Below are 22790 nucleotides of genomic sequence, written 5' to 3'. Positions count from 1 at the left end.
TAATTGTTATATTTGTACCTTGAACCACTGCTACAACGCTGTGAGCGCAATACTTGTCAAACGTGTTTTCAACATGTTCCGAAACATTTGTTGTAATCATGGCAGCGAGCGTGCTTTTGCACAATGAATTGTGGGGGAAGTTGTTTGCTGAATATCATCCATTCATGTAAAATACAGGTGTGTGTTGTGATGATGGTGGAATTACAGAATCTGAACTCGGGACTTTCAGGCATTGTAGGTTACTTAACTTCTATTACCATATTTCTTCGAATTCAAGATGCCATCGAATTTAAGGTGCATCTTAAATGTTGCGTCAGCTTTTGAGAAAAAAAATATTTGCAATCTAAGGTGCACACATATACCCAGTACATACCGGTACTTTATTAGAGCAATAACATATAGTATTACATCTACATTGTTTATAGACGTATTATAGTTACATTTACCATTAACAATACTACCATAAGAAAATTTTCTTAAGGGTGATTTTTATAAATACTAGTACTTCAGTAAAACATTGAGAGAAAAACTGGATTATTGAAATTGGCAAATACTCCATTTTGTATTACACTAATGTTGTCACATATTTATACATATACACTCAAATTCAAGATGCCATCAAATCCAAAGTGCTCCTAAATTTTCAACATCCAAAACCGGGAAAAAAGGTGCAACTTAGATTTGAAGAAATACAGTATTAAAAATAAAGAATGACTCAAACTCAGTGGTACCAAAGAGAGTGATAGTAAGTAGACTCCCTTCACCAGGATTCCCACGTGAACTTGAAATGTATTTTCCAAGTTTTCCAGAATCTTCAATTTTTTCCAAGAGTAGTCAATACACAGTGTAGTATTGTTTACTTTTGTACAATATCCCCCATTTCTCCTCATAGCCATAACATCACCACCTTATTATTATCAGAGATGAGATGGACTAGCTGATTAACTGATTTAAAATTTTTGGGTGCTTTGGCCTTTGTGGCCATTTTGAAACCTTCTAAGTATACGGGGAAAATCCCCTTACCTTAATATTAAAATATTAAAAAGGGGTGTAAATAGATCATTGAGAAAGGTTTAAAATGCAAGTTGTAAAAAGGGACTTCCACAGGACAAACAGGAAATTTAAAAAAAAAGGGCAAGGATAGTCTATTCCTCAGAAACAGTGTAAAAGGCCCTCTCTTCTCAAAAAATATAAAAACATTTAGCAAAACACTGTCATCATCTCCTAACATGGATGGATGATAAATTGTTGGGAAGGTTAAATCTGTCTGAGGAAATTAAAATCAGCACATGCGAGAAGAATGTGCCAAACACTTAAACACACTGACACTGTGTCAGATTCAAAGCAGAGTTAAGAGGACTTATGCTCGACGAGAGAGAGAGAATGAGAAGAAGGTGGACGAGAAGGTCGCCATATGCATCAGCAGACTTGGCGGTAGCATCAGCTTCTTCTTCCTCTTGATGTCTACATGACTGGGGGACCCAGCAGAAACAAACTAATTGTTACTCTATTGGTATGGGCATATCTATGTATCAGTAAAATCACTGATAATTTTAGCCATTTTTTTATTACTTTTATGAATAAAAGAATACAATTTGTATGTTATGGTTTTGTGAAGTAAATGTCTAAATAAGCAGTTCATTATTAAAGTAAATTATATTGAATCACTTGGTTACCTACATTAATCCAGGTAGGCCTCTCCGATGGTCCAGTGGTAGCATCGTTGCCTTGTAATGAAGGGGTCCCGAGTTTGATGCCCGGTGGAGGCACATAGTGGTTCGGATCCCACTTTAAACTGTAGGTCCAGTCCCGATTAGCCTTACTGTGCACAAAGTGGACTTAAAACACTAAATCAAATCAAATTAATTCAGGTGAATGAATGTTCCACAAGATTCATTTGCAATTTTGCATTAGCTCAGTTATTGGAATCAGTAAATTTTATATCAGTAGTTTATCAGTACTGGGAAATACTTCATATCAGTTCACTTTCTGAAATCAAACTAAATTAAGAATCCCTGTGCACATATAAGTAAGGACTACGGTTACAGATATTTGTTTGAGTTAACACCTTTTCAAACTGTATTGCAGTGCACAAAATAACATTCCAAAACATGCCACATATAGAACAAATATTTTCACACTTTTTAGAAACAGAAATTTACAAATGGACACAATATCAACTAATGTGTAATGGAAAATAAACATATGTTACAAGCCTATGTCTTAAAAGCAGCTTGTGTGGAGAAAATCAACAGGTATAAGCATATTCTAGCCCTTCAGATGTACTTCAATGTGACTCATTGATCAATAAGGTGATTTTCCCTTATAATTTTACTTTTTTCAAATTTCCTGATATTTCCATGTTTTTCCAGGTGTGTGGGAACCCTATTCATGTTACTGCCATTGTTTCCAGACAGCTAATGGGTAGCTGATAGCACAATGTAATGAATGGCTAGTACCTGCTGTACAGAAAACAGCAATGTACTGATTGTATACTTGTCATTTTGGTATGACTTAAGATGACCAGACCCCTCTCTGATTTTCTTCATATTTGACATACTTACTAATTGAGGCCTGCTAATGACGAATCTGAAGTTAAAATTTGTCGGAAACGTCTAGAAATTGCAAAATAATTGCAAACCATTGACGCTAGCTGCACGAACCATTGACATGTGGTTAGGTTAGTTTCAGTTAGGTTAGGCAAACATAGTTAAAATTTGGTGTCATGGTAGTATCAGGAATATATATATTTCCTTGTAAAACAAAAAATTTCACGAAAATCTACGGTTTCCATTCCGAAAACTAACGACTTATTTTCGCTTATTTTGCAATTTCTAGACGTTTCCGACAACCTTTAACTTCAGATTCGTGATTAGGATCCCTCAATTAGTGAGTATCCCCAATATGAAGAAAATCGGAGAGGGGTCCAGTCATCTTAAGTCGTTCCGTCATTTTATATCATGCTATACATGAAATAGGGTCAGGTTGCACAAATTGTCACTGACAATTTGTGCAACCTGACAAGTGGATGTTTAACATTATCATTTATCAGCATCCAACATGCACAGGTTTGGTTGGCACCTCCTTACTTGTACAAATCTATTTTAGTGACATTCTGTTGCATACTGCTTGGTCTGAGTTTGGATTGTTTTATGGTTTTGTGAAGTTGAACAGGAGAATATTGATGGAAATGTAGGTGAATGTAAATTTGGAATTTTCAGGGTAAATGTCTGTTATATCGGAGACACATTAAAATTGGATATTTTGTGTTTCGGATGGTTTGTACTTACCAATTGTGTATTACGGAACATAGTTGAAGGTTCCATTATGCTTTTTACACGAAAATAACTTCAATTTTTCACACTACGAGTAATTCTTTTAGGTCCTTTCTTCCGTTGCGGAACATACAATATGGCATGCACAGCTGTGGATCATCGTTGCGTCGTGCTTGTGTTTTGTCGATTTGGAGTGGGTTTGCAGTGTTTCAACACTCTTAACCGAAAAATACCTACTTTCGTGTTCATTATGTCATCATAAACCATTAATGGATAGCCACAAAAACCATTCATGATAGCCCAACAAACCATTAACGGATAGCCCCAAAAACCATTCACGATAGCCCCACGAACCATTAATGGATAGCCCCAAAAACCACTCACAATAGCCCCACGAACCATTGACGGATAGCCCCAAAAACCATTCATGATAGCCCCAAGGACCATTTCCAGCAAGGTTAGGTTAGGTTGGGTTAGGTTAGGTAAGCATAGTTAAAAAAAATTCTCATAAAAAAAAGGCACTTTTGGTAACACTGGCGAGACCGCAAGACTTTTGACGCTCATGCCATCTGCAGGTACATAATGGAAACAACGGCATAATGTTGTTGCTTTGGACAAAATGCAAGTTTATTATAACCAAAGTGCTTTTTTCTTGTTGTGCAGCATTCTACGGTGAGAAAATACTTCCACGAACTTTCAAAATGCTACAGAAACTGATTTCCGTAAGTAGTTTCTTCTGTAAAAATGAAGAAATGTGTCTCCGATATATGAAACTGTTACCGGAATTATTATCATTAAGTGACCAATGTTAATGTTATATTTTTAGGCATCCCTCCACCATGTCTAGAATAAATACGGGTAAGAGTCTAGTTTACGTCCTTTTCCTAAGGAATACGTGTCATATATCGTTGGAAAGGTTATTTTATAAGGAATTCAACAAAGTAAATCCCAAGGCGAGGAAAAATTTCCAGGAGGAGAAAATCGAGAAAAACCGATGATGTCCGGATATGCGTGATTGAACATACTGAGGACATTTTTCGATGATGAAGCACATATTTAGGGGTGAAATGAGTGCTAATGTAGGGTGACCAGACATACTCTTTTTAAGAGTATTATACTCTTTTAGAGGTTTATATACTCTATACTCTTTTCAATTTGCAAAAATCTCCAAATATACTCTTTTCCTTGCTATTTAATTTCATTCATTATTTTACGCGTAAAAATGCCTTAAAATCCACAGAACGGAAAACGTCAAGATGTCAACAAACTGAAGTATTTACTCCTTGACTCAAGAATTTCCTATGAACAATTTCAAGAATCATTTTCATATTCCATCAACAAGCAAAACATATTTCAAATTCATCGGAATTTAATGATAATGATTAGGGCTGAGCCGATACCACTTTGAACCGATACCGATGCCGATACTCTTACCGATTCCCACCGATACAGATACTGATACTTGAAAATTGCGATAATTAAAGTTTGTTCAAAATATTGATCAATATTGGTGTGTAAATATTCTCCTCCAATTATATGCATCAACATTCCAAGAAATTTGCTTTAGAATATTCAAGAATTGCATCATAATATTAAAATAGATATTATTTAGTCACAAAATATAGTTTTTTGTACAAAATTAGTGTAAAATAAAAAGGAAGTTTTAATTTTGCATAATTTCCAGGATAATTAGACTGTCAAGAAATCGCGTGGGATTTTTGCGGACCCCGTGAAAGACCAAAATGCATGCGCACCTTCAACCTATAGACTATACTCTTTTTGGTCAACAAATATCTGGTCACCCTAGCTAATGGAACGTAACCTAACAGGCCTAACCTTACGTCGTAGGCATACCTCGTTGCCGTAAATGGTTAGTGACAGAATGTGTAAAAAGAAAAACTTACTTACCCTACGGATGTCGGAGTGCCGGGTGTCTGCTAGCACAGTTTTGTAAACGGGCAAGAAGGAGTGCACAAGAAAGACGTAAATGGGTAAGAAGGAGTGGGCAAGAAGGACGTAAACTAGACTCTAGCCTAAATACGGTATCTTGCAGTGTTATGAACTACAAATTTTATGATGTAAGTTTTACATGGCTTCAGTGCTTTTTCTATGTTGCCTGCAAAATAGCATTGTACCTTGTGCAGAAGAATGGCAGATGTGAATGACGTAACAAATTGTTTTGATGTGTAGTAACTATCCCCGTCCCATGCACAACAACCATAAACAACAACAAAAAAAGAGGATATTGGGAGTGTACAATATTCTGGTAGATTTGAATTGTGTATTTCCACATTACATCTTGAAATACTTTTGACAAAGCACATTAAAAGGAATACAAACTGCTCATATTAGCACATAGCTAGCACTAACTCCACTCCGCACTGTGAAATCGAATTTGTGATGTATTTTATTATCTATTGCTTGAATATTAAATTGTGGTAGATGGAATTATGGTAAATATTTGATATCGCCCGAACGGATTTCTCCAAATTTACAGGAGAAACTACTTACTGAAATCAGTTTCTGTAGCATTGTCGAAGTTCTTCAATGTATTTTCTTTCACGGAAAAACTTCACCATAAAATGCTGCAAACAAGAAATAATCACTTTTTAAGTAAGGAACTTGCATTTTCTGTAAAGAGACAACATTATGCCGTTGATTCTATTATGTACCTGCAGATGGCGCGAGCGTTGAAAGACACGTGGTCTCGCCAGTGTTTCCAAACTTGCCTTTTTTTTTACGAGATTTTTTTAACTATGCTTACCTAACCTAATCTTTCCGGAAATGGTCCGTGGGGCTATCGTGAATGGTTTTTGGGGCTATCAGTCAATGGTTTTTGGGGCTATCGTGAATGGTTTTTGGGGCTATCCGTCAATGGTTTTTGGGTACCTGTTAGATAAGTCGGAGACACGTTCAACTAGTTTTGTTTTTTCAAATAAAAATAATTTCTACTTACCTCATATGCATAGCAGAACATTTTTCAACCTGGGGATCACTTTTTTTTCCATGAAAAACACGTTATTTTTAACATTATAATTCTTTATTTGTCGTTGCTAATTCGGCGGCCAAATCTTGACTCACGTTGTCTGTCGTCGGCTGATATGCAGTATTGTCAGCTGATGTGCAGTGTTTCCTAACCTATGAACCTATAAATGCCACACAAGCTATTCACAAAACGTTTTGATTCGAAAATTGTTCCAGAAACCATTCACGTAAGGTTAGGTTAGGTTCAGTTAGGTTACGAAAATTTAGAAAAATAAATTTCAACAAAAAAATAACATCTTGTCAAACTACCGTGTGGTTGCTACACTGACAGGGGGTTACCTAACCAAACGCACGGAACATTTGATTCATGTAGTCGACAGCAATGGTGGCACGAGCTATCGTGCAACGGAGATGCATGAATGACGAAAAATACCTTACTTACAGGCCAAATAAGTTGCACGATTCGAAAAAACTATTTCCCCGCCTTCAGAAAGTTCACAAGAACGCAATTCCGTAAGTACTTTCTCGTCTTTTCTCCTGTAAATTTGAAGAAATCCGTCTCCGGCTTATCTAATCGTTTTTGGGGCTATCGTGAATAATTTTTGGGTTATCCGTCAGTGGTTTGTGATGACATAATGAACACTCAAGTAGGTATTTTTCGGTTAAGAAGGTTGAAACACTGCATACCCACTACAAATCGACAAAACACAAACACGACGCGCGATGATCCATGACGAGTGCACGCCATAATGTCTGTTACCCAAGCGGAACAAGGAAGACAAATAATGACTCGTAATCAGCCATTCTTTTATAACATACACCTCATAGCGAAAATTTAAAACTGTTTAAAATATCATATAAACTGCATAGCTAAGCAGCAAATAATCTAGAATAACTATTTCAAGCATTTATTTCTTATTTAATTTCATTTTTCATCACATTTCCTTACATTGAAGTTGGAACACTGAGATGTGATCAGTTGTTAGTTAAAATCAGCTGCTTTGTAAACAGCTGAACATAATCAAATCATCCAGTGAGCTGTTCTTCTCAGTTATATGAAGAAATATTGATGTCTGGAGTATTGTTTACACTCAAGAGTTATTGATTTATGTAAGTATTAAGCTGTTTATTTGTTTATTAAAAAGGGGAAGAACAAATGTCACGTCCGTTACAAAAAACGTGAATAAGTTTATATCACACCAACCCTAATAATGTGATGTAAGTGACTCTTGGTAGAAGTGGGGTTATGTGCATTGTTTATTGATTTCTAGTGTTTTCTGTTTTGTATAAAATAGCATTACCTGTGAAAATCCTGTAACGGACGTGACAAACTTTAGTGTAACGGACGTGACAAAAAAAATACTATATTTCTTGCTTGTTTTTCATATTTATTTTCCTCTCATTTAATTACTTTTAGAGCAGGGTCCATATTTCTGGCCTGATTTTCATATTTCTGTAACAGTAGAACTAAATTTTCTTTATTTATGTAATTCAAAATTTATTTGTTGTTGGGAGATAAGATTTAATTCAGTTTTCAGACCATACAAGATAGGATTAAATGTCTCATAAAATAGGTAGGCCTACCTAACCTAAAAAATATTTCTATAAATTAAAATGCAATTATATACTCGAAACTATAAGTTGTTTAATAAATAAGGATACAAGAACTAATGAGGCTGAATTAACAACACTCAGATATAAACACCATGTGCAACTAATAGCAGAGCTTCCGATTCCATTATGCTACAAAGAAATAAAACTTTCCACATACTTCAAAATGATATTAAACTGTTAATGAAAAGCAATAGTACCTATTTTTAACATGTTTTGATAATAAAACAACATTTTATTATGTTTAAAATCTATTTGAAACAAAACCAGCTAAAGCTGACCAACTTCAACATGTTTTTTCACAATTCTAACAGAAACTTATTAACAAAGGCATGACAATAATATAAATGTTCAACATTGCAACAAATGTTTATGTTAAATGTTACTTTTAGGTTATTTGGCCCTAAATTTATTTTTAGGTTATTTGGCTCTAAATTTATTGTTCTGTTTCAGATTATGGCTCCCACTCCCAACAAGACAAGAATGGCTAAATGTATAGAAGAGAGAAAAAAGAATCAAGAGCAACGGAAGGCTTATTTGGAGAAAGATAAATTGAGGAAGAGGAAAGTAAGAGAGAAGGAAAAAAATGAATTGACCAAAGATAAAAAACTGTTAGCTGAAAAAAGGCAGAAAGATAAAGAATGACGGCGGTTGTATAGAGCAAGAAAGAAGGTGATTCAAAATGGTGGTCAGAGTGAGCTCGGTTCATACAAAAGTTCAAGAACAAATGGCAAAGCAGTAAAGAGAATAAAAAATGCATTACCTAACAGTCCTACTAAGAAGGTTGCAATATTTAGAAAACTGGTAAGAGAAGACTTAGGTTCAGAATTAAAAAAGGATATTGTAAATGCTAAGAAAACTGGACCAAGAAAGATCCAATCAGATTGTCTTAAAAGGGTGAATGAGTTTCTCCAGTGCAATGAAATAAGTCGTCAAGCATCTGGGAAAAGAGACGTGAAATCAGTGAAAGACACTGTCACTGGTAAACGCAGTTTATACCAACTGAGACACATGGTAATGGGTATTGGCGAGGCCTATGAAGAATATAAACTCCTGTATCCACATGACCAAATTTCAAAAAGTAAGTTTTATAGCTTACGTCCAAAACATGTGCTCCCGGTTAGTGATATGCCTCACACAGTGTGTGTTTGCATTAAGCATGCAAATTTTTATGACAAACACTGTCTAAGGTAGCAGCCTGTTTTCCAAAAACTAACAACGAAGTGTTGAATGAAGTATGTTGTGACAGACGATAAAAAATGCATGCTTAATGTGTGTAATGAATGTACACATGATATCGGAGAACTCTTGCCTGAAGCAGAGGATTTCCAGAAACAAATTAAATGGAAGGAGTGGAAGAATGTAGACAACCGACCACAACTAGTTGAGAATTCCACATCACTGCACAGGCTAATAATATCATTAAATTCACAGTTGCGTGGCTTCAAAACTCATACTATATAAAAAAAATGAATGTCGCTATGTGACTGTTTGCCAAAGCAATGTGAAAGATGGTGATGTTAATGTAACTTTCTTAAAAACATATGACAATCGAGGCAAAGTTTTCAAAATCAGTGATGAAGGTGACAAAATTATCCTTTTCAAGGATATAATCAAAATACTGCCTGAACCACAAATAAAGCTAGTTGGAGACAGAATTATGTACCAATTTTCAAGCAGAATTAAGATTTTAGAAAAGTGATAATTTACGACCTGTGCTGAAAAAAAGCATAAATAGTCTATAGACCTAGTGTCCACAAAGGTGTAATGTCTTTTTTGTTACTCAACCTGCTTATTAAATCAGAATTAGTCCATAACTAGCAGAATGTAGCCTAATCTCTTTCCCAGACCTGTTTCTTTTATGTTAATTCACTAGAATTGTAGTATTAAACTTTTGCAAGTATGTATAACTATATTATTATTATGTATAAGGTTGTATTACATAATATTAGTGTTTTTTTCAAATAAAAACTGTCATTATAAATGATGCACTTTTTTGTCACGTCCGTTACAAATCCTTTGTCACGTCCGTTACAAAGTTAAACATTTTTCAATAAGACATCAAAACTTTTAACAGGTCATACTTTATAGTCTTAAAAGAGCATATATTAACATTACTATAACAAATATTTACCAGTTAATTTGTCTGTCCAATTAACAGAAACTATGGAAAACCCAACCCTATGTTCATTACAGGGTGTTTTACACGTCACGTCCGTTACACCTCTTTCATATCAGATAAAATCAAATACAGTTAAGTATTTGGCATGACAATTTTTGTGACTGTACATTTCAGTGAGTACAACCTTTCTCAATAATTAAAATGGATACAAATCTTAATTAGTGTATTTTTTAATACTTTTACGTTGTGTACGTGTCACGTCCGTTACAAAAGAATGGCTGTAATATGAAAAGTTGACACTATTTTATGGAAAAAGGCATAACTTCACCTTAAAGAATCTTCCGCAATGCACAATAGGTAAGTATCAATGCTACAATTAACGAATTAAACTAGTGAGAAGTGTTCGGGCGATATCGCATAATTACCGGAATGATGTTTATTTTTGATTAATTTCCCATTTTCAAATAACATTAATTACTAGATTTATTATTATTGCAGCTATGACAAAAAGTGCACAAATTTCATTCTGTAACTTTTTAGTCAACACTTCTCAAAATATCAGATGATATAAATTAATCAAATCTACCTCCAGCCTTAAAGATTTTATTATGTTCTCTGCAGTGTGGGCTCTCGTTTCCAATCTTCTTAACACTTCAGATGTTGACATTTTTTCGGTCGAGGTTAGAGCCACTGAGTAGAGCTCGCTAGTCGCTACTTCCTTGAAATGATGAATTGTTAATTAAAGTTAATTAAAATAATATGCTCCCTTCACTATCACGTTGCAAGTGCATGTGTTTCGGGTACTTTAGTTTAGTTACTTGTTTTTTATTTTCATGGTCTAATCGCAACGGGTTTCTCTTCTAGCACACGCTATTAAGCTCCACCTCGCTCTTCGACTTGGGACGTCACGAAAAAATTCTGTTTGTTAATGCTAAGAGATCTTACAACTAATTTGCTTGTCGTGACGTCAGTAAGACGGAGGGCGGGAATTGTGTTGGATAAGGTGTGCGACCAGATAGACTCAAACGGCAATCGCTTCGCTTTTTGCCAGACAAATCCAGTGTTGCCACTTCTTGAAAACATTATTTCCCTTCAAGACTTAAAATATTCCCCTTTCATTAAACAGAAGAACTTCGGATATGTATTTCGTACGTCGCTTTCCTTTCCTATGGGTAATCACAACGACGAGATGAGAAGAAACGGGCCAAGTTCACAGGTATATATCGACCGGAACAATTTTCTCTGTCACGATCTATCTTCTCCTCTTCTTTTCATCTTGCCTCAAGAGCGGTGGCTGCACACCCAGCTTTAACCCAAAGGATCAAGGTGCCTTTACGCTCTCGAATAATAGCTTTATGCTTTATGACAGGAAATAGGTAGAAGATTGAAGTGCAAACAAAGAATTTTCTTTCCAGTTGCATGCAGATTTTTCTGTTCTCCATTTGAAACTTCGGTTCCTTTTCCCACATTACGTATGGGCATCGCGATTAAAATTAACCGATATGCCATCTGCCGGGATTTTCAGGAAGTACTCTAAGTAGAATACGTTGTGTTGAAGTCGTTTAAAGCATGGTGAATATGCGAGAAAGTAAGGTCTACTGTTCAGGTTTTTCTTTCTTTTTTTTTTTTTTGCTCTAAATAGTTTTATGGGTCAGAACAAATTAAAAGTTTTCATGTGTTTCCACCCCGTGGAATCAACAAAATGAAATTTGTTAATAAATCAGGGAAAACGTAATTGACAGAAGATTGGTATGGGGGATATAACACTGTAATTCGGCAAGGAAATTACGAAGAATGCACGAGTCTGCTTATCGAAAGATAAATATATATTTCCATGAAAGTAAAGTTTTAAATTGTACTTTATAAATAAAGCTTTTTTTTTCGAAAAATCATGAAGCGTCTTAACCAATGCGTCCATGTATTACCGGTGTTACGTATGTGTGAAATTTGGAACAGGTGCAAGTCGATTAAGAGGGAAGATGAAAATAGTTTGAGAGTGAATTAATGTCAAATGTAACCAGAAAAAAATGGACATGCTAATGTTACTGTTTCATTCAGTACGATGTCCTTTTTCAGTGAGTATAGCCTGGTCATGAAATCGTGAATATTATTATTAAACCAGCCTTTCTCTTTCGAGAAAGAACTGCAACGATATGTTCGCAATTTTCTCCTGTCCCAGCTTTTCAAGTACAGGTCAATTTCAATTCCTTTATTTTCAAATAATTTCCGAGAACCCCAGTTACATGACGTGCAGATGATACAGCACTGCTTTGGACAAGCAGTGCGTATACATAGTTTCGTCTGCATTTTCCGTGTTATTTTTGCCTATCATAATTAAATGCTTCGTTCTCAGTACAGCTTCACGTTTGTTAGAGTACCTGGAATTCACATCGCATTCGCAATATTTAAAAATAATGCGAAATTTAAACGTTTTCTACCATACCAGTCATGACAACACGCTGCTCTTTTGTACTACTGCTGAATGTAAACAAAGATCTATCTTAGGCCGCGTCCGAATCGGCAGCAGATGTCACCTAGAGCACCGTTCCATCCGGGGACTCAGCCAACCTCCGTTGTTCGAATTCGCGGCAGACGTGGAGTCGGAGGGGAGAGCAGAGAGGCGCGACAGATGCACGCTTGAACTCGCTGTGACCCTGCGCTTGGCAGCCATATTCTAACTTTCACTTTGTACAGACAACATTTACTGATTAGACGATGTAAAACTCAGTGATACTTTAACATTTTATCGATAATACTGAATGTAGAAAAATTATAAATGATGAAATAGCATGTTACATTTTTAATATGAGTAGTAAATAGGTGGAAATCATTGTGATGTTTGTTTGGCGTCTGCCTTCTGCTTCCGTGCGGTGCGCCTGCGCCCCAGAGCGCGGTGGGTGAAGTTCGGGTTGACACCTGGCGGGAAAAGTGACAACCATACTACAAGGGGACATGCAGATTCGGACGACTTGGACGTGACTTCTACGGCACGCGAGAACAACGGGAGAGAACGGTACGGAGCGCTTGCCAATCCGGACACGGCCCTACTTAGAGCGGCCATATTGGAAGCGACACTAGCGCTCAGGTGGTAATTTCAATCGCGAGAGTAAACAAAAAATGATCGATCAGACAATTCGATTATTGATGGCGGGAAGAGAACTTCCGGTTTGGCGAATTTTCCATTGTAAACAAGTGGATCACTTAAAATTTTTGAGTGATGTAGAGAAACGAAGCAATTTCCCGGATCGTTTGGAGACAGATGTAAGGGACAATACTAATATTTTCCAAGGCAATGTTGATCTTCTACCATCAGTTTCATTTTTGAAAAGACTTCTCCAGGTTGAAATGAAGCTTACATTAATTATAAACATTGAAATACTTCGATCACAACAGTAAAAGAAATAATAATAATAACTACGATTAAAATTATTGTTATACACTAATAATGCCTAATTAAATACATTTTATTCTAATTTAATTATTATTGTTGTTGTTTATTATTATCACGCTATTCGATCCACAAGCCGAGTGAATATCCAGCACAACTATTTTCCATTAATACTTTTACATTTCATAGTTACTATACTGAAATACACAGTTGTTGTATTTTGTTATTAACTTTTGCAAGTGTCGTTCAAGAAAGGACTTTAGAAGTTAGAAAAAAATACTCACAAAGTTTATATTGTGTGACCTCATCTAAAATTATAATTTTTCGAATTCTGAAAACTGTGGAACCATTTATTATTTCAATTAAATGGTAGAATATGAAAAAATGTCCTGGTTCCTGCATTTTTCACTCATTTTTTTCGATCTAATGCATATTTTACATTGATTACTCTGTTCGAATACTAACCAAGTTAACTTTATTTCTGTTATTAACAATAATAAGAAGAAACTTCCTGCTTTTTTGCAACTTGAAATCAAGAATGCCAATTTCCAGAGGGGGGAGGGGTCGACTGACCTACCGACGCCCATGGAGAGAGCGCTTATCAGCAACCAAAAGGAAAATGCGTTATAATATTATGAATAGTTCCAACTTTTAAATATAATCAACACATGTGCGTTAGACAATTATAATTTTCGAAACACGTAAAATATTTTCATTTGATTTGATGAAGTGCCGACTGCAGAGCCTACTCCCTAGTGTTTGTGTCCAATATTTTCGCTTTACTGCCTAAATCCACTGATCTTTCAATATCGGGTCTGTCTGAAAACGATGCATTGCATAGATACCTGAGAACAATTGTTTGTTACCTGTCTCATGTTGAAACCAAAAGCCACACAAATATTGTCGCCTTTTTCGAAGACACTGCCTTTACACCATTGCATTCAATGTTATTATTTTCAAAACCCCGCCACCGCCAAGGAAGCACAGAAATGTAAGCAGCCGGTGAGTAGCGCCCATAGACTTATTTCAAATGGTGCTCTATCGTTAATAGGTGTTCCCATCCTTTCTATCTTCTATGCTAATATGATTACGTTTTCACAAAAAATGAATGTGAATAAAAGATTCGTTAAATTAATAATTTTATATGAATACTTCGGAAGCACGAGATCCCCTAACGGCTGCCCGGCTTACATTCACGGACAGTTCTGGGTTGTAACAAACAGAAACTTACAATAAAATCATTACAACCCAGACTGTTCATGACTGTGTAGGCCTACATATATTATTATTAATAATAACACCAACACCAACAACAATAATACTAAATAAGTATGTTGGAATTGTAGCATTCCTGGCGCCGTGATTCGAACAATCATCAGGATGTGCGCTCGAAACGTTGGAAGCCAACTCGGGCTGTGTCCAAAAGGTACAAAGTACATAACGGCTGTTCGTAAACTCCAGCATGGATTATGGCGTGGTGGAGCGTCTCGTCTGCTTGACTCTTGAGCATGTTTAAGCAGTTGACTTTCTTTGGAAGTAGTATTAGGTGTAAATGGCACTAAATCTCACTTCTATATAAAGCTCGGCTACATTAATATAAATTAATAGAATATTTTGACAAGATTTAGAAATTGACACAAAAAATAACCGAAAAAAATGATCATACGGATGCCTACACATCAAAAATAATTATTTTGTAGTATTTTATTGGTTGGGGAATTTAGTTTAGTATACCGTGTGTTAACACCAACTAATAACGTTGAATTATGGTAAATGAAATGGTTTCAAAAATAGTTATTTCATTACAGTTCAGATCAAAAACTACTTTTTCATTGTTTTATACTTTTTTCTCTTCGGATACCAGTTTTTGCATATTTTTCCCATATGTATACATCTCCGGAAAGAATGATAAGATAATATTAACTACATCTTTTTCTTCAGCTGCTTTTCTGACTTACGGAGGCATCAAATAAATGATTGCCGACCATTGAAAGCTGTCGTCTCCAGCTTTCTGCTAGTTTTCGTCTGCAGTCAGCCAACTCAGTCGCATCGAGAACGGCTTACGAATCTTACGAGCCAAGTAAGCCGGATACGTCACCGTGACGTCAGGGAGCCGGAAGTGGGCGGAGCTAGCCGTACTTGGATTGAGTTTAAGAACAGATGTAGCCAGCTTCGGCTGACTTGGCTGGAGTTTACGAACAGCCGTATACTTGAAGTACAGTCTTGACGGAAGTGACGTCACCTAGTGCAGTTCGAAAGCGCCAAGCAAACGAGTGTACAAGACCAGAGGACGCAGCACACGAGCGGTGCACACTTGCGATCTGTGCTTGCTTTTCATTTGTTAAAAAAATGGACGTCTGAAGTCAATCAGCTGGTAGTTGTAGTTCTTCCATTGTGTGGAAATGTAAGTAAACAAGTTTTAAAATACTATGTAATTTTATTTATTGGTTTTATTCATATATGCATGGTTTCTTTCTTCTATAGTGAGAAGGTGTTTAAAAGTGAGAAAACAATTTCTTTTCCCGCGATCGTAAACCATGTTGCGGAATGTGTGAAAATTAATTTGAAAGAGCAAATTTCTTTCATATTTCTATAATTAATAACGTGCTATGTTATATAAACTGCACGCCGAGTCATGTGTGTGTTGTTCACGGAAAACAAGAGTGGCACATACAGTCGATGTTTGATAATTTTAGTTTCGAAGCAACTTTTGTTGCATTCCTCACTTGTGTTGGCGCTGCAGTCAAAGTGCAGTTCGAAAGCTTTCCGCTTCCAGGCTTCAAGATCGCACTGGGAGTATGCTCTCGAAGTATGCTCGCTTCAAGTATGGTCTTGCAGCTTTCGGACACAGCCATAGACTTAACCTGGCTGGTAACCCGAGAACACTTGTTCGTATAAGTATGTTGTTAACAAAATTAATATAATTCATTTCCCAGTTATTAAAAATTACATTTACTTAGAATTCCTTCTAGACTATTCACGATAATTTTTGAATGGCTTGCTTTCGCTGTTGTCTAGATATATGTGATGGAAAATAGACTTAAAAAGCCACGGAACTATATTTCGAATATCTGGGCAACAAAAGCAATCCACATTGCAAAGAACTAGCCCACGGAGGCGTTCTTTCAGGCCCGTAGCTAGAGGGGGGCAGGGGGCAGCTGCCCCCCTGAGAGCCTGTTTTCCCCGCCCCTTGTGAAAAATACAGAACATATTCCTACCTGGAATTCTCACTAATCTTTACAATTATATCCTGTATTACTCTAGCAACATAACAAAGACATTTTTTGATTTTGTGATTTATGAAGGTGTGGGGGATTCCGTATAATGTCGTATCAGGGGGGGGGGGAACGTTTTCACGTTCAGAAGACACAATGGGCTCTTATGGGCAATGCTTTTCTTATGGGAAATACGAGCGCGCTGTTGTGAAATTTCTGGATTTACAAATTTAGCTTAAGTGAAATCGGTACCTGCAGTTTTGCAGGAAATTTTGTAGAGAATACGATGGTGAACACAAAAAACTGGTAACTTGCTTACATAAATTTAGATAAATTAAAAACGCAAATTTTCCGTGAAAACACAATTTTTACATTGTTTTCATTCCTAACGTTGAAACACGCCGTAAAATTGAAGCATTCATTATTAAAAAAATTGACACTGTTTTTTAATTGTCATAGGTGATGGTGGTACTCAGAATTTATCAATACTTTAAAGCATATTCGCATTAAAAAATATTCAAATAAAGTATGTGGAGATTTTTTATATTCGTGCAGTAGAAAATGTCGTCGCTGGCCATTTTTTGTTCTGTAATTCCAAGTAAAAACTTCCAGCGACAAAGTTCTGGAGAAAATAATGAAATTATTTTTTATAACCACTCAAAGGTTCCCAGAAATATTACTTCCATGCATTTGGAGTTTCTTTTTAACCCGAACCGCGCGCGAAGTAAGGAGACGTTGTCTGGCCATCTTGAGCTGACTCACCGCAGCATTCCGGCTATCACCACCAAGTTTTCGAGTTGTAATTTTATTTCCATTCAATAAAAATATGAACTTCATGCAGTTTGTTATAATAGAATTGAAATTACTTAAATTTAATAATTGACAATTATTTCCAATGCTGCTGTTGTGAGCAACATTAGTGCTGTCGCAAATACACGTTGTTTTCGTTTACATTACTGTCGACATTAATACTGAAATGAAGAACACCTTTCAGTTTTCAACGTACACATAAATTCATAGACACCATATTAACCTTTGAAAGGCTTTCCAACACGTGACAAAATATGGGGCTTCAAGATAGAAATATGACATGCCTTGCTTGAGTCATTCACGTCTTATCAGTTCACGTGGGCCATAACTCATTTGTTTGTTTGGGTTGCAACTTGAATTTAACCCATGTGCCAGGTTCCCCTTACTTGAGTGAGAGATCTACTTTGGTCTGTTTAGACTTTTTCCCTCTCCCGAAAAAGTGTTTTCAGTTGTGTGAGCTCTCAGCGATTTTTACTTTTTTAAGTGATTTTTGAAGTGTCATATTCGTGCATTACACTCGCGTGTGTAGTGATCGCAATGGATCATAGTAAAAAGGGTAACTGTAACGTTCACAGTATAATATTAATATTAATAATTACATATAATTATCATTATATATACAAAATATGTAACACCTTCATTGTGAAGGAAGGTCATCATTTCCCGGCGACATGAGCTAGCGCTGTATTGGCAACACTGTGCGGTTTCTCCATAAGCGCCGTTGTGTCTTCTGAACGTGAAAACGACTCTAGAACAGTTGTGACATTTTGAGGAGTCTTGTATTAAAGATGCCTAATGTATTTGGACGTTTTTCTTGGATGTGTTGCTATGAAGTTTGAACTGTATATTTTTTTGTTTCCCAAGTCTTCCTTTTGCTAATAGCGATTCATGTCATAGAGAGAGGGAGTGGATATTTGATTTTTGTTACTTAGCGTTGCTTTTCTGTCACATCTAGCTAATCGTGACAATGAGTGATGACGTGAAATTGATGAAGAGACACTCACAAACAGCGCTGCAACTACAGGGGGGGGGGCACAGGGGCATTGTCCATCCAACCTTGGACGGAAGTCCAATCTAGGGGAGCAAACATTGAAGTAAAGAAACATGATTAGCAGAATCTAAGAATAGCAGGACAAATGGATACTCAAGATGGAATTAATTTTCAAGTGTTTCTTGCACGTTTCTTCCAGACGGCTAAGGGCACTTGCAGGGGCACAGAGGGGCAATCGCACCCTCGATTTCAAATTTTATAAAAATAAAAGCACATTTCATAAAATGTTCTTGCTCGCTTCGCTCGCAACCACGATGTCTCCTATTTCAAGTTCAGAGCTATACCTAGGGGGTGGCAGGAGTCAGCCATGGGAGCCAAAAAGATCTAAATGGGGAAAAAAAAGTTAAAGAGAATGCCATGGCGCCCCGTGAAAGTATTTGCGCCTTTTTAACCAATATTGTTTTCAGTTTCCAAATATTGGGATCTAAAGATTTTCCTTCTCGCTTCGATCCCAATAGGATTCTTTTCTGTAATGCATTCTAAATTACCCGAGAGAGAAGTAAGGTCAGATATATAGGTACTTCAGATTGTTGCTGCTTAAATGCATAAACAATTATTTTGAGAAAAAGGAGCGTGCACATTTGAGAGACAATTTGGCGGATGAATTGATCATGTAATGTATTTAAATCTTATATATATATTAAAGAAACTTTGAATACGTACACAATTTAGCATTAACATGTATTTTCTTATTTTACGTTGCTCCATGTTGCATATGTGTAAAATATATGTTGTACATGAAAGTTATACATGTCATATGTACAAAAAGAATAATGTTCGTCATTCATATTCTGTCTTTCAAAAATACACTTTGTGTGCTAATTACTAGCTAATATGAAATTGAACGTGTAAAAATATTTCAAATCATTAGTCCAACACAAATGAAGGGCCAGGGGGAAAAACGATGAATGTTCATTCGAGACGATTTGCCAGGAAATGAAAAACAAAGTATTTCTTCTCATAAGTAAGTTAATATATGCCAAAATAATAATGCGTTTTTCAGGCACGTCTCACCGTTTACCAACCAAGGCCGTACTCATTCTTATAGTACAGCTTCTGAGCTATCATATGGCGCTGCGATCTCAAAATGGGCGAAAAATCGACATTCATCGTTTTTCCCCCTGGCCCTTCAAATGCTTTAGCCCCGACTTCCACCCTCTTTTTCATGATTTACGATGATAATAACTTATTTTAATGCTGCTATTATTGCTACCACTACCACCACTATATTACTATAATTATTATTGGCACGTTTGTCGTGATACTTCACCCCCCCCCCCTCTCGAGATAAAAATTTGTGGTTTTGCCTCTGCTCACAAAGAACACTCATGCCCAGGCTCAAACCTGGAACCCCATGGCTTCGTAGTGTGTTATCAGGGCCGGATTAAGGCGGGTGCTATTGATGCTGCACCATTAGGCCCATTCCTGAAATAGGCCCAGATGAAAACAGACGAGAATTTTCCGAAAGCTGAACAGTTTTCTTTTGCTATATTAACCTGAAAATAAATCTTAGAATGAAATGTGAAGTCCCGATTAGCCTATTTATGTTAAACTTCATATTTGTATTCTTTGGTAGTCCGAAAGGTTATTATCGAAATATTGTTATTTGATGTTGCTCGAACTTTTTTGGTTTGTTGGAGTTTCAAGATATCATCCCTTTCCTGTTACTTATCACTTTTGGAGGAGGGGGGCAAGTGCCCTACTGTACCCTGCTATATCTGTCAATGCAACACAATATATTAAAAGTTTGCCCCCTCTAGGATTGACTTCGCCCCCCTACTAAGAATTCCTGGTTATGGGCCTGCGTTCTTTTCTAAGTCGGCTCCATAGACAGACATAGCTGTGGGGTTATCAGCTAAGCTCAATCATCAGCTAAGCTCAATCTCCAACCTGGAGAGCCACATAACCTTGTTTCGTTCCTTATATTTCTTATTTATCTTCGCTTTTTCGAGCCGCAGCTGTCCAGTCGATAGGACGCTTGACTGGCTCTCTGGAGAACCAAGGTAGATGATCTCAGGTATAGAGTCTACTAATTTGAACGTCAGATCTTTAAAATTAGATAGAATGAATATGATAATGAGATACTTTTTATTTCATTTTGAAGAGCAAACAATGGCATTATGTTTTGAACAATATGTCGTTCAAATGTCCTCCTCTGCTTCGGTGGATGGAATGGACTCTGAATGTCCAATTTTCCAGCACGTCTGCACACATATTGGGCGGTATAGCCTCAATGGCTCGTTCAATGTTCCGTTTCAGGTCACGAACTGTGCGTGGCTTAGTCTCATAGACCTTATATTTGACATAACCCCATAGAAAATAATCCAGAGGGGTTAGGTCACATGACCTTGGTGGCCAGTTCACATCAGACTTTCTAGACAGAACTCGTCCGGGAAACTTTTCCTGCAAGAATTCCATTGTTTGGCCAGCCGTGCCCCCCCCCCTGGAAAATGAAAGTCAACCAAAAATTATGTATTTCACACATATAATTTATTTTAGCCACAATAATATGTGTTAATTATTGCATTAACACCATAAATTCAAATTTAAGCAATGTTTTTTTAGGGAACTACACTCTTTTGGGGGAAAATGTGACTTCTTTGCCCCCCTGGAAAAATACCTTCCTTGCCCCTCCCTGGAAAAATCCTGCGGACGTCCATGGGCGACCTGTGTGGCAAGTTGCACCGTCCTGTTGGAAAAACACATTGTTGATGTCAAGATTTGCCATATGGCATATGGAAGGGAACGAAGAGGCAGCTTGATATTTTTGCCAAAGAAATACAAGATGAAGAAAGAGGGATATTATTGGAACTTGAAATAGAAGAAGAAGACAAGTTAAGCTTTCTAGATATATTGATGAAAAGGAAGGGAGGACAAGAAATTGAAACCGCTTGGCATCAGAAGAAGTGTGCAGCAGGGGTATTCTGCCATAAAAGAAGTGATGTAAGTGAGGTGACAAAAATAAATTTTATAAAGAATATGGAGGACAGAATCAAGAAAATATGCATGAAAGAATGTGAAAAAGAAGGCAAAATAAATAGCCTATGGAAACAGCTGGAAAAGAATGGCTATGAGAAGCAGGACAGACTGGACATAAACAGAAGAAGGAAGAAAACGGGCAGGGAAGAATTGGAAGAGAAAGAAAAAGAGGAAGAGAAAGAAAAAGAGAGAAGGTTTGGAATAAGGAGTATGGGGAATACCACAGAAAAGATATGCAAAGTGCTTAAGAAAACGGGAATTAAAACTTACAGGAAGGGAGGGAGAAGCATCTTAGGAATAGCGAGGAATGCAAACAAGAAAAAGGAAAACAGAGAAGAGGAAGAGGAAGGGATTATCTACGAAGTGAAATGTAAAGAATGTCAGAGTGTGTACATAGGAGAAACGAAAAAGAGGCTGAAAGACAGATTGAAACAACATAGGGATGATGTACGACTTAAGAGAGAAAGAAATGCAATATTTAAACACACGAGAGAAACAGGACATGACATAGAGTGGGATGAGGCTAAGCAGATAGGAAGGGAGAAGAGAATGCTAGTGAGAAAATGGAAGGAAGCCAAGGAAATAGAGAAGAAAGGTGAAGAAGACACAATGAACTGGAATGGGGGATTGAAGTTAAACAAAGAATGGAAGAAGATGTTAGAAATAGTGGAAAGGACAAGAGAGAAAGAGGAGAGGAGAAGGAAGAAAAATGAAGGGAAAAGAGCGTGAGATTAAAAGTCCAACCACATTCTATATTGAAGTGATTGTGTTTAGCCTTTTAGGTGAAAGTAAAGTTGGAAAGTGAAAGCCACCTGCTAGAAAGTTCCAGACAACTTTCTAAATAGTCTGGAGGGAGTAATGTTTGTGTATATATATTGCCCTGTTTTTGTATCTTGTTGCTTTTGTACTTGATACAGAGTCTGAAGAAGACCTTGCTAGAAGGTTGAAACGTTACGTTTAGTTTATGTTTTTAATAAAATAAATTACTGCCTTGGTCAGCATATTTAGTTTTTCATAAGATTTGCCAGTTTAGGCCACAAAAAACTTCACCACCATATTCCTTTCACAGAATCACTTGCGGATTTTCATCTGCCCAAATCCTACAGTTTTGTTTGTTCTGTCGATCGATTATGTTGACCATAAATTCCTCTCAATGTCTGTCGAACTGAACACGAATTTTGATAATAAATTCGAATAATTTCTATGCGTTGTTGCATTGTGTATCTCTCCATGATAACTTGCCACAGACTACTGTACACAGATGTCACAGTTCCATGTCGTCATTCCAGTCAGTGGTGCCATAACACTGTTTCAAAGTTCTGACGTTCAAATTGGTAGACCCTTTATATACATC

General features: G+C 36.6%; 1 protein-coding gene across 1 annotated transcript in view; it reads right to left on the bottom strand.

Annotated features, from left to right (window-relative positions):
- The window catches only part of AIMP1 (aaRS-interacting multifunctional protein 1), a 32642-nt gene extending 21825 nt beyond the window's left edge, over positions 1-10817 (bottom strand). The window contains exon 1 of the mRNA XM_083131899.1: positions 10580-10817. Within this exon, the coding sequence (XP_082988025.1) occupies positions 10580-10660 (81 nt within the window). The 5' untranslated portion in view covers positions 10661-10817. The remainder of the gene's footprint in view (positions 1-10579) is intronic.
- Positions 10818-22790: the final 11973 nt, after the last annotated feature.

The sequence above is a fragment of the Lepisma saccharinum genome, chromosome 11 (assembly GCF_977018435.1).
Source record: "Lepisma saccharinum chromosome 11, izLepSacc3.1, whole genome shotgun sequence".
Lineage (NCBI taxonomy): Eukaryota > Metazoa > Arthropoda > Insecta > Zygentoma > Lepismatidae > Lepisma > Lepisma saccharinum.
Note: the sequence above shows the minus strand (reverse complement) of the source record. Positions and strands in the feature narration are given on the sequence as shown.